General features: G+C 29.9%; 1 protein-coding gene across 1 annotated transcript; it reads right to left on the bottom strand.

Moving 5' to 3' along the window:
- On the bottom strand, positions 1 to 10,249 carry LOC143064847 (growth/differentiation factor 8-like). The gene is made up of 3 exons (XM_076237983.1): positions 8,932 to 10,249; positions 7,223 to 7,575; positions 1 to 2,693 (listed from the first exon to the last, which is right to left on the bottom strand). Exons 1-3 carry the CDS (start codon positions 9,443 to 9,445, stop codon positions 2,304 to 2,306), a joined length of 1,257 nt encoding a protein of 418 aa, XP_076094098.1. The 5' UTR covers positions 9,446 to 10,249; the 3' UTR covers positions 1 to 2,303.
- Positions 10,250 to 13,815: the final 3,566 nt, after the last annotated feature.

Raw genomic sequence — 13,815 nt, 5'->3', positions numbered from 1 at the left:
TAAGATAAAATTTTTTATTTGTATTATCACAGTTCGAAACGTTGTTAACATCATTTTTTTCAAAGGCAAACTGTGGTCATATTGTTAGATGCAGTTTCCAAAAATAAATATACCTTACTAATAACAAAAGTAATATAAAGTGTTGTCCCTCTAAATACCCATTTTTAAAGACAAGTAAGCATAACATTTAACAACTTCACAAACAATCACTGCAGCATTTATATAACCATATTCTTTACAGTCATTCAAGCTACAAGTTTTCCTCACGCTAATATCTTTAATGCACATTAAAAATGGAATGCATTAGAATGTGGACCTCACTGTATATATATTGTCTGGAACATAATATTTGTAGAGAAAAAAGACCAACAGACAGATTATAGTTTGAAGATAAAAATTACTGTTTGCTGTCATAAGAAATATCTTCATATCTATATTTCAAATATGTCAATATCATAAAATACAACATTATTTAGTCTTCATAATTTGTTTCAACCACATACAATTATATAATTCTAGTATTTTGAGACACCGCAGATCCCATGTTGTTATCTTAATCACTTAAATATGCCCTATTTAGTCAATCACATGCAACTTGGTTGCAAATTGTGGGTTTACCCACCATTGCTAATACACGCAAATATTCATATCACAAAATTTGCCGATTTCTTCCATTAAATGGAAAAATATGTTTGAATTATTTTTTTTAGCTTGACATATTTCAATTGTCAAAAATTATTGTTTATGCTTAGTTTTGAAAGATAGACAAGGGCATCTTGGCAAATTCCAAATACACACTAATCAAATAGAAAAAAAACAAATGATTTTTAAAAAGATATTGTACCCGATTTTCCTTGGGTCTATTTCTCACTTATACTACGAAGCATTAATTTTACAGCACTAATTGTGCACCAAATACTGATGTATTTCCAATTTCACAACATCAACTAAGCAAAAGCACTGATAGGAAGTACAATTTGTTTTACGATGTGTACTCTATACATTATAAAAATAATGATACAATATGTATTGTTCATGCTTTTGAAGCGAACCAGACTACTTTAAATTACAATTTACCGCTTTAGCGGCCGTCATTTAAAATAGCTTAAAATATAAAGAATCTGTAAAGCACCATATTGCCATGTTACAACAATGAACACCAATGAACAAACAACAAATACTGTAAATATACAGTCGATCAAATGTTTCTGATATCTTCAAGAACAAAATATAACATGTAAAAGATATTCTGTAATATTGCTTAATATTTACTGACAACTCTAACTACACATGGAGTAAACGTCAGTAATATGTCAATTGTTCAATTCTTTGTAATGATTATAGTTTACTTACAAAAAATTTACATAAATTGTATTATTATTAATTATTACGAAGATTATTGACATTTTAAGTTTATACTTATAATGTTATTGTTAAAGATTGCAGATGTATGTGTATTTGATAAAAGGAAAATTGTACCGGAAAGCATATAATTTTCGAAGTTTAAAAAATAATATCAATATACACTTAAAAAATAAACTTTTGTTATCATTCGGCACGAATTAGGTCTAACAAAACTAAAGCAGTAATACAAGTACGCGAACAATATGTTCAACTTAAACGAGAGACTAGTTGTTCCAGGTTCCAGCTCTATTTTAAAGGATTTTAGTGTATTTAAATTTTTAAGACCGCAAATCAGTGCACTTGCACGACAACTATTCCGAATTAATTGGCAAATTCATATTAGATTTTCTTCTTATATTATCGCGTAAACTTAAGTTACTGAATAGAATAAGAGGTGATATAACGTTTCAGATCTACTTTCTACTTTTCTGATATTAAATCCAATGTGTTATTACATGTGATTGGATTTCCCTCCTTTATCATGCTTTACCATAGAATTAGACCAAATTACTGAAAGTTTCTCATCCTAAGTTATTAAAATAAATCCTTTTGGAAATAGTTTCCCAAAAAACTTACGACTAAGATTGATCGTAAGTATACTGAATTGTTCATGACTTACGATAAATCTTAGTCCTAATTTTTTTGTGAATATCTTGATGTATATTACATACACCCAATCGGGCTAGCTATTTACATGTATCTAATACATATATACATATATACAGCAATATTAACAGTTACAAATGATCGACTGTATCAGATAAACACGAGATCAATGATAGGATTTCTTAATAACAACAACTCTAAACAGCCATACACAAACGGGCCTTCCAGCTCATTTACACTGTTCACGAATGACAACCAACATGAAAGACATCTTTCGGAAGTTTGCATTGAGACTAAGTACATCCACATCTCTCAACTTTCATTCTCGGCAAGGTTGTGAATTGAATGTTCATTGAATGATCAAAGTAAAGCATTGATAGTTGTCCCATTCTAGTTGGGCTACAACAAGGTCCATGTTCAGGGGGTATCGCATCCACTTGTTGTCGTAAATATCCATGAGGACCAGAATCCATGTGTTGATTCCTACATTCTCCTGCACAGTAATATGCAGAATATGTTAACGGAGCTATTATGAAGTCCCATCCAAACTCCACAAAGTCAACAGTTAATGGATATCTACAACAAGACTCTGTCGCGTGTTCTTCGTCACAGTTGAGATATATTGACCGTTTTCTACGACTGTGCTGTTGGTGAAGCGATGTTCTTGTATCCAATACAGGTTCCTGGAAGAGAAATTATATGTTTTTCAACTGTTTGGATGTTGTTAAGCTTTTAATAATAATAAAAAAAAATCTGCAAAACATAGCAACCGCTCCCTAACTCTACTATACAATCCGCGTTATACAGCGAAAAAAAACATGGCAAGTGGCACACACAAACATGTATATTTACTAAACATGATGTTTTGTAAAAATGAGCATTTATTAGAGGTTCAAGCTGACAATGAGGATCTTGAATCATTTGTTATTACGATACCTTGAAGTAATTGGTATTCATTATTTTATTTCATAAATCAAATAGTCATGTGATATTGTTATAAAGAGGTTTGTGCTGCCTTTTTAACAGATTTTATTCATTCTGCAACTTTTAGAAAACGATGTTTTCAGTCAAACATCAAAAGACAGCAAACACCGTCAATTGATACAAAGATCCTTACTTTGGAAATACACTTATCATAACCATAACAAATGGACGGCGATTGTTAACTTGATCTTCTTAATAGTACTTTAATTTTCAGAATGCTTGCCCAATTTATCACAAAGCAGAAGAGACACCGGGCATTGATCCCACAATGTTGGACTTTTGTAATTAAAACCCTTGCGTGTGGTAATGTTATTGTCAAAACTGATGTCAACCTTTGCATGATTATTTAAAATCAACTTAATGCATTTTGATATAAAGCTTTTCACTTAATGGTTTTCAATTTAATTACTCTTTGGTGTTCGATTTTCCCTCTCGTGCGTTAATTGACAAAACATTATCTTTATTGTATAGTTTTGCATTACATATTGGCATTTGCGTTAGAGATTATTGAAGCTAAAACATTCCTAATACATCTGGTATTTCCACAACTATTTCATAATTAAAGCTTTTCCAAAAACTTCTCATCTTACAGAAATTGAGATTCTCGTTTTCAATGATGACTTAGATATGTTTCAGCAGAAACTTATATGAAATTGTTCATGTCTTCGGTTTCATGTTTTAGTAATTTATATACATTTGATAATTGTTTATAGTTTTAATCCTATCCCGCAATCATCTTTCCTCTTTTGTGAATGTGTACTGTAGCTTATATATATTTTTAACGACGACCTAATGGTTTTAAAACTCGATGTAGCTTATACATATTTTCAACGATGACCTGCAGGTTTTAAAACTCGATGTAGCTTGTAAATTTTATCAACGACGACCTAATGGTTTTAAAACTCGATGCAGCTTATAAGTTTTTTCAACGACGACCTGAATGTTTTAGTACGATGTATATTTTATAACATAGATATAGGGAGATTTTGTATGAGTGTCAATGAGATAACTCTCCATCCAAGTCACAATTCATAAAAGTAAACCATTATAAGTCAAGGTCCGGTCTTCAACACAGAGCCTTGGCTCATGTATTTATATTTTCTTTGTTAATGATTTCATTTATACTATAACACATTGGCAATTGTTATGGGGGAAAATAACACTGACAAGATTTAAGTGAATCGTCATAAATCCAACTCTGAAATCTTTAAAATATTTATGAAAGGCCTTTGGACATATGTTTTTTTTTTTACTACGCCTTGAAAATATCCTTGTAGTTTTGATAAGACGATACAGATGATTTATTTTTCTATTTCAAGAATCTAAAAAAGTGCTGATATACTCTTATCATCAGTACTTATATCGTTTATTTAATTAACCCGATTCTTGAACATCTGTTTGTAGAAAAGAAAGATAATCTTACACTTAAATAAACATTTAACAAATAACGAACTGTCATAGCACCTGTTAGTTTGATAGTATATTGAAGTACATAATTATGTTTAACAAATAACCTAGACTTGCTACATGTCCCTTCCTAATTATGTTTTTTCTTTTTTTTTTTTCTTCAATTTTGCCCCTTTAATAATTTTACTGCTATAACTAGGAGATTACAATTATACTGACATCTGCAGGAGGAACAAATAACCGTAAAAGATATATATTACATGGCTTAATTTCAGATTTGTCCCCTGTTCATTGTCTTGATAAAGAAAATGCAACTAAATGAAAATAACAGTTTATACATTTCGTGCGTCAAATATCTCATATTCGAATTTGTTGGAAAGCTTTTTACGTAAGATGACGGCATGCAAAGTTATATGTGAGGATTGCAAATTATACATAATCATCATGAATAATTTCATCCTGCAGTTGAATAAACGACACACAAATATAGGTAACTTTGTTTAGATTAATTTTCTTCTAAATTTTGACGTTATACTATAGCTTTCTTTCTGTAATCTGTATTAGCAATGCAACTGAATTAGACCAACAAGGCAGACCCTGGGCCTACTTTTATTTCTGACCCATTCTAAGTCAGAAGTTTTTCAATGAAATAGTTGCTGTCTTATTATTATATCTCCAGGAACGAAAGTATGGTATCCCTAGGTTTCTGTGTTATTTCACATCGAAAAGTAGTTTACTTGTTATACCACTGATGTATCACCAGGGCTTGCGTATACTTTGACTAAGAGATTTTATTTTAAGCTTTACAGAAATACCGTTTATGTTAGGGAAGATGAGAATGTCCTTTTGTCGAATCACACATAGGAAATTTAACCTGGTCGGCATTATGCAACAAAGAGATTTCTAAAAAAAAAAAAGTGTTTTCTACTTTGAAACAATAACTTCTATTTAACTACGCTCCATTATAGTTTGCTTGGAGAACTGAAAATCGTTTATCATATTTTTCTCATATGATTTATTGAACAACATGTTATGTAATGTATCCTTATTTATTTTGATTGAAAAAGCCGAGTCCAGTTATACTAAATAGATTCTGTTTCTAAACTAAGAAGTGACAGTGGTTACTGTCCATCTTAGCCAGGTTTATATACACAACTGCATATGGAGTTGTGTTTCTAGTTTATGAAGTTGTTGCTTTTTTATTTTCAATCTCTTTTCTCTCTTTTGTCATTTTCTTATTTTGATTTTGTGATTATGTAACGGTTCAAGAAACTTGTCGCCTTTTTACGAAACGTAACATGAATATTTTAAATATAATTTCGTTTCTATTTTTTTCTTTTTTTTTTTTTTTTTTTTTTTTTTTTTTTTTTTTTTTTTTTTGCTTTATAAAACGTCTTACAGCAAAACAAAAAAAAACATTTAAACAAATTTCGTGTGTTTTCGAACCGCTTTATTTTCAAATTATTTAACTTTCTCAGGAAAACTCAAACATTTGACATTTGAAAACATTAGATTTAACAATTATACGTTGAAACGTTGGCAGCTATATTACTAAGAGAACATGAAAAGAATAACCAAATAAATATAAGGCCAATCCTGCCAGTGGAAGTTGAAACCTCAAGATTTTTATAATTTCTTAATTTATTGATATGGAGATATAAATATGCTACGGACATCAGTTTTGTCCTATTATTCATCATTCTATAAAAAATATACTTAAGTACAATAATATTCTAATTTTTCTGTTGATTGGGTAGAAAAAGACAGAATTCAGGGTTAAACTATAGAAAATATACACTTGATGGTTTTCAAATTCCATTAGGAAACGGGAAAAAAATGTAAATTATCCAAATGTAATTTGAGAAAATCACGTATAGCATCAACCGAACTTAAACATGCACACATTTTTTATTTTTTTTTCCCGAATAAGATACAAACACCGGCAATGTATCACCTTAAATCCTTTATTTCTCATTATGAAAAACATTACAGTTACACTATTTTTTTAAAAGTAATTATTACATTCTCCGTAAAAAGGTTGTCTTAAAAAGAGGATTTTCAGGTAGCTACGAATAAACCATGCAGTTTTAATTCAAAAAAAATTAAGGTGACAATACTTATCCAAAAAACCTTTTTGTAAAGTATCTAGCATTTCCCTAATTCGACAAAACTTTTGGTCAGACGTTTGACAAATTTTCGAGTTACTTCTTACTTACTTGATTACGATTAAAAAGTTTAAAAACTGACAACAAAATTAGCGAAGTATTGATATGTAATGCAGATTTTTATAATTTATTTTAAAATAAAGAGTGTTATCATATGGTTACCAATACATGCTTTGATATATAAGGTAGACGTAATTCTTTTTTATATTCTTAGATTTGAGTTAATTTGAATGTTATGTAATACGGAAATTATATGTGAAATGTATTGTACACAGTCTCTCATTATTCTTGATAGACTGGCACATGTATTTTATCTTTGTGTACTGTATGTTTTTATTGTGTATAGACTTTGTATTTACTGTATGTTTATGTGTTGCAAGTGGTGAGACAAATAAAATAATCAATCTTGAATCTTTTATCAGTCAATTTAAAAAAAAAACTAATGGATACATTCTGTACTGTTGCTGTTAGTTGAGGTCTATTTTCAAAAATGTTATCAACACAAGCAAGCCAATGAATACCGAATTGTTTGATAAGTAACTAAGTATGCCACAACAAGCGAAAGGTCTGACCAGTACAAAAAAAATATTTTTGAGAAATCATAACTTACCACGACCCCTAACAAAACGTAACATTTTTATGTGAATAATACTTACATATCCATCATCATTTGCAGTGGGCAATATTATCGAATTTCTTCCGTTATCGTCCAGTGCTTCAACGACAAGACCTTTATTCCTCGATGGATCTTCTATCCATTTTTCTACTTCGTTCAAAATATTAAAATGTTGCCATCCACGGGATGATCTTTTTTTACGACTTAAGAATTGCTTTTCAATAAAGTCACTGTTTTTTGAACTTTTAACGAGTGAATATATATAAATTTGTGTAACATTTTGAGATGGATCAATATAAACCCACAGAAAAGCCTTCTCCAAAACCTTGTCCACTAGATCTGGTAAAGTGAAGTATATAGAATTTGGTTGTTCAATGTTTAGTTCCGTTGGAGCTGGAAAGAAAATGAGGTAAAATGAAATATCTGATTAATTAGTCTGGACAGCTATAGATACATTTTTTTTAACGTAGAATACATGTTTTTAATATCAATATAATTGAACATTTTCTTGCAATAGATTTGTCCTTAGCTTGACAGTATTAAGGTAATTGACGAGGCCACGACAACTTAAATACATGTTAAGGACAAGCTACGACAACATTGACGTGATAAATGATTATATCACACAAATAAACATATTCTTGCGTGATATGTACATAATATGCTTCAGGGTTTGAGATTTATGCAATACCAATAAAGAAACAAAACGACACTATTTTTTTTCATTTGTATCAATTCTCCAATATTATCTAAAATCATCCCAAATTATCTCATTTCTACTACATCATCTAACTTCTGTCATATAATGTTAGTATGTAACAATTCAAATTTACATATTAACCACGGTCTACAATGCACTGTGGTTATATTTTCTTGAATGAGCATGATGTATTTGTCACTGGTCAGTCAAAAGCACTATTTTTTTTATTATTAAAATAAGTATAATTTAAAAAATGGAAATTTGTGTTGCAAGCTGTATCTTAATTTATCTATATAAATATAGTATGAGGTTTATGATAAGTGTTATGAAATGATTACTATCTTATGCCATGTGGGACATATTAATGGAATAAATCATTTTGATGTTTCCTTTAAAATTATTTAGAATACGTACATTATTGTAAAAAGAAAATGAATGGTATATATGCATAAGAAAGAGGAGAATGGAAAGAAACATCCTTGACATACTATCTATAAACTGTAGAACTTCATTAATGAGTACTCTTAGGTTGTTTTGAGAACGGAAACAGTTATGTAAAGTAAAAATAATTCTACGGAAACATCTGTTTCCTTCAAGGTCCAAAATTCAATGATACAATGTAAGTTAATTGTATTATTGCCCTGTTGAGTTCAACGAACGTTTTTCTAATAGTTTCATTATATAATCATCAGATGCACTATAGAAACAAACAGATAATTTGTAAAATTTTAAACAATTTCAATTTTACACCATCGAACGTTCTTTTTTCAGATCAATAAATTATACCGAATTATACAAAATGTTTAATTTAGGTTTTTGATATGCTTGATATCTGAACTTTTCGTATGGAAATAAATATTTAGTTTTTGTTATTTCTGTCAAGAACATAAGTACAAGAATACATTTTACTGACATATACACATTTTTTTTTATCTTATATATAACAACTATCGAATGAAAAAGATTATAACCGTAAGAATTAAAACACTTCTTGCATTGATTTTATAGACTACATTATTTATAAATATGAAATAACGAATTATACTTACGAAGTTGAGCAAATGTATAAGTCCTTTGAGATTGTCCGAATTCCTCAACATAATCCTCCTGAGAGTTACGAACTTCGTCATTCTGCATATCTAAAGCTTCTCTTATTTCGTATTTTTGCTTTAATTTCTGAAATTGTGGTATTTTTGGTAGTTTGTTATTTGTCATATTTGGCTTCCCAAGAACATCTAATCTTAATGCATGCGAAATTCGATTTTTGATTGATTCAATTCTGTTTCTCTTCTGGTCTTCTCTGATGGTACAAGAAGTACATTTTGATCTATTTTGATCTCTATATTGAGTTTGGTTATATAGATGTTCTAGTAATGTTTCTTCGTCCGTTTCTGATCGCAATCCTCGATTTTCATCCTGTGTTACGACTCGCCTCAGCTGCTCGCTAGATATATGACTTAAATCATGGTCTCTTAAATCCACTCGAGCAGGATTGCCGTCCAAATATTTAAACAGAACGGAAAAAATTAAATAATTGAAGAAAAATGTTGATATTTGTTGCATTTTTCGTCTGCTGTGAAAACAGCTGATCGTTGGTACTTTCCGTTCCGGACCAGTAACTATCAAGGAATGCCCAAGGCTTTTATAGTGACAATCTGGTCAGATTTATACATCGGAAAATAGATATCAATTATACCATGAAAATAAGATTGACAGTAATTCACAAGCACAGATAAAAAGAAGTTGTCAAATTTATAATTCGCGTATTATATGGTTGTAACAAGAATACGAGCTGTTAAAAGTCCATTGAATCACCTGTTCGTTTTCGACTTCTTTTATACACTCTCGCTAGTTGATGTATAGCGTATCATGTAACCTTTAATCGCATTTCAAATCTTCATACATTATTTTTTTTTTGTTAACAGATGCCTGACATATACCTTGTGTCAAATCTAATTTCCCTCAAATCTTTTTATTCTTTCTGTGTATTGAGAATAAAGATGATTTACTGCGAATCTTATTTCTGTTTAACGTTTTTAGATGAGCACATTAAGTGTCAAGATTGTTGCAAGGAGTTTGTAATTTAACACAATTTTCTTGACATATGTTTTACATTATGTTCGTTAACGAAGCAAGCGATAACGCTACAAATCCATTTTGTTCGTTGACAAGCAGTATTTAGTGCTTGATATATCATATGGCTTCAAATCTACTGTTTGAAGTCAAATTTCAAGAAAGTTTGTAACATTTTAAAACGAATATATAACAAATATTTGATTAGCTCTGACCTGTACAAGAATTGTATGCCATAATGAAAATAATACTCTAAACTAAGTATTCCGCTTCACATTTTGAACTGCAGAATCGATATAACGTGTAATCACGCAAGGGTCATTATAATGTTAAGGATATTATGATAAATTAACCAAAGCATAAAGACTGATTCAATAAAAATAATAGTGTCCTTTTTAAAAGACACTATTTGAAGTGTGTTTTAATTTCAACTATGATAACATCGGAAAGTAATCAATAATTCTTCTTTTATTAAAATGCTGAACAGGCGTAAATAAAATGTTTAATCTTATGAAATAAGACTATCGCTCCTCCAAGATAAAGAAATGTACGTAAATCCTTAAATTTGATTTTTTTTTTCAGAATTAAAACTGCCAGATATACTGTAAAAAGGAAATTATTGAATTTCGTAGCTTGAGTTTTACAACTGACAATAATTCTAAAGTATTAGATGCAATATTCTTGTACATGTTGTAGTAATAATGAAACAAACAGAAATTAAAACAAATGAAAGCAATTTATACTACATCGCTTATAAGGCATACGTTGTCAGAAAATATAAATTACACGCACAGACATAAAAAAAAGAAGACTCCGGTTTGCTCATAAATATCATTGAAATGAAATTTTCTATTACTAAAAAACAATTAGCCGACTTAAGGCGTTTATCATCTTAATAAATGTGATTATTAATATTATCATTGATTATTAATATTGTTATAATTATCATTATTGTTATTATTATTTGAAATATACTTCAGTAAAAAATATGGATCGAGTGTTCACTGGTTAATGTATGGGTAAAATTACATTTTATTTTAAAAAGGCACCAACTGTTCCACTTCGCTAGGTTGTTTTCTTTACACGAACATTAGCAATCCTGTATATTACATTTAAAGTATGCTATGACTAGTTCAAGTTAGAAATCTATTACTTTATATCGCTAGTTGTTGTCTATAACGTAGTCTTTATCCTATACATATTTTGGTGCGATTGATAGATCTTCGATCTGTTTCATTTACAGATCTGCTAGGCTCTGGCGATCTCAGGCGACTTGGAGCTTAATATATATGATATTGACTTTAGCCTTTTTTCGAAGACTATATTAATACATTTGATATTTTGTGTTCCTTGTTCCGTTCTGTTTTCCGGGTTTAATTTGCAGTCTCTATGACATATACACCCTCCCCCAAATTCTCCCTTACTTCAAATAAGCAAACTTTCTACATGTAAATATCCTGTACTTGGTGATGTGATAGGACTTGGTTTGTGCTCATATTTTGTCATTCAAAATTAAAAGGTAAATCGCAAGAGATGGTCCTGTTTCGTTTCATAAAAAATAATGACCAACGTAGATACATGTATCTTGCGGCGCAGTGAGAACACATCGTATTTTGTAAAGCAAATCACTCTCAAACCGACATTATCAAAATATTTCATTTCTTGATTGACAACATTTATTTTTACAAATGACGTGTTTTTCAACAAAAATTTGACATTGTCATCGAAACCAACTGTGTTCCTCTTTTTGTCGACTTGTTCTTATTGAATATATTAGAACAAGTCGACAAAAAGACTTCATACAGGAACTTCTAAGAAGAAAGAAGTTAGCAGTTTTCTTTAACTTCAATTACCGCTATATAAATAATTGGTAGTTCCTCGATCCAAATTATCCTCAATCATCTGAAAGCAAATGTTATGCTTCATGCAAAGCAATTAAGCAATACAAAACGAGGGATTCAAATCCACATTTTTATGCAGTTAAGCTGCATTATGCGAGTACCCTAGATTTGTGTTCTACCCAATAAATGCTGAAATACTTGCCATTGTTATTATCTAGCTGGCTACTGTGTTATATCAAGGACGTATATGTTAGTTATACGTCCTTGGTTATATATAACTAATTGAACACTTTTTTAATACTATTTATTCTGGATTACAAAAAATATGACCAGAAAAACCTTACATGATCGTCGAATCATCCAAATGTTTTGAAGTTACACATAGACGTTACGCACGATATTGCGTCTCAAATGGTAACGTCAAACGTTTACGTTTTACGGCGATTAATGATTTTAAATAGGGATAAGTTTTTATTTCGCTTGCAATTTTTGTTTTACACATCAATATGGATACTCTTTAATTTTTGGTTGTACTGAATATGCATGAAATATTTCCCACTGAAAGTAACGTAAGCAACAAACAATAAAATATATCGTATTAGGGTAATGCATAAGTCTATATGAAATGAGAAGATATATATACGGTATGATGAGTACTAATGAGACAACTGTCTACCAGAGACCAATTGACATAAAACGTAACAAAATGCTATGTTTCCCTATTTAGATCCGAAAAGGAAAAAGATATATATTTTGCTATAATTAAAAAAGTTTGTCGGGAATTACAAGTTAAACGGGTCTTGCTTATAAATTTCATTTTACTTTATCTTTCTTTAATCACGGAACAATTTAGATTAAAAAATGAAATGATTGTCAGAAAATAAAAGGTTAATTATATTCATCTCATATGTTTACAAGCTTTGTATGATATGGAGAGGTAAAAATGTATATAGCCATCTTCAGGCCCAATTTTATATTCACTTTAAAGTTCTATACATATGAATCTAACTGCAGAGAAATAAAAAAAAATCGCAGTTAAAAGCTTCCAAAATTTGAAAATTCGATTTTATCCTCGCGTAATACACAACTTTTTCACAACTTAAGAACTTCATCTAAACAAACAACCCCAGTGATCGGAATTCTTATTATTCTTTGTGGTCTTATGATAGTATCTTACTATTTAGAAAATTCTATCTGAGGAAATATATACAGATGATCCACCATAAATAGCGTCCCGAATCGACAACGTTGAGAACGTATGAAAATCGTCCAGTGGACAAACTTGCAAGACATTTCATGTCTTTGAAAACGAAATCGTTATGACTACGCAAATTATCAAAAAGTATGTAGCTGTTTCGTAGAGTTTAAGCACATTTACGGAAAAGCACTATTTAGCATTCAACAAATCTAAATTTTTCATAAATCACGCCAAAAATGACAGTTTGTGCGTAAAAAGCGGTGAAATCCGACATTGGACATCTTGCAAGACAATTGCCAGAAGCCGTTACATTTTTACATGTGGTGTGAGTGCTGCAAAAATTTGATTTTGAAATGGTCTATATATTTACTTCTATAAACATAATTTACACGAACGAAATTTCATATAATCTTATATTTAAAAACCTATAAATTTTGATAACTTAACATTTTCCTAAATCTGACCATAATGAGCACTATTTGTTTTTGCCAAAAATAGCGTTGATAGTTACAAGAACGCATATTCAGTAATATTTTAATACTTTATATATAAAGCATATATATTCATTCGATTTTTTGCAGATATTACACAATTTTGAAGAACACAAACATCCCTGCTTAAGTTAAAATTCGTATAGTCTGTTACATCTGACACGCATATTTTTGACGTTTTGTCAATATGTTGTCCTTATTTTAGACTAATGTTAAATATGATAAAACCATTTGTAGTATTTTTCGGAATAGTATTTACCTGTCTCATCTATGGATATAAAATTTATATAATTTAGGTGTTATAATTTTTAAAGAAAATCTGTTAATTAG

This window comes from Mytilus galloprovincialis, chromosome 2, assembly GCF_965363235.1.
Source record: "Mytilus galloprovincialis chromosome 2, xbMytGall1.hap1.1, whole genome shotgun sequence".
Taxonomy (NCBI): domain Eukaryota; kingdom Metazoa; phylum Mollusca; class Bivalvia; order Mytilida; family Mytilidae; genus Mytilus; species Mytilus galloprovincialis.
The sequence above is the reverse complement of the archived record's forward strand: the minus strand, read 5'-3'. Positions and strand labels throughout refer to the sequence as shown.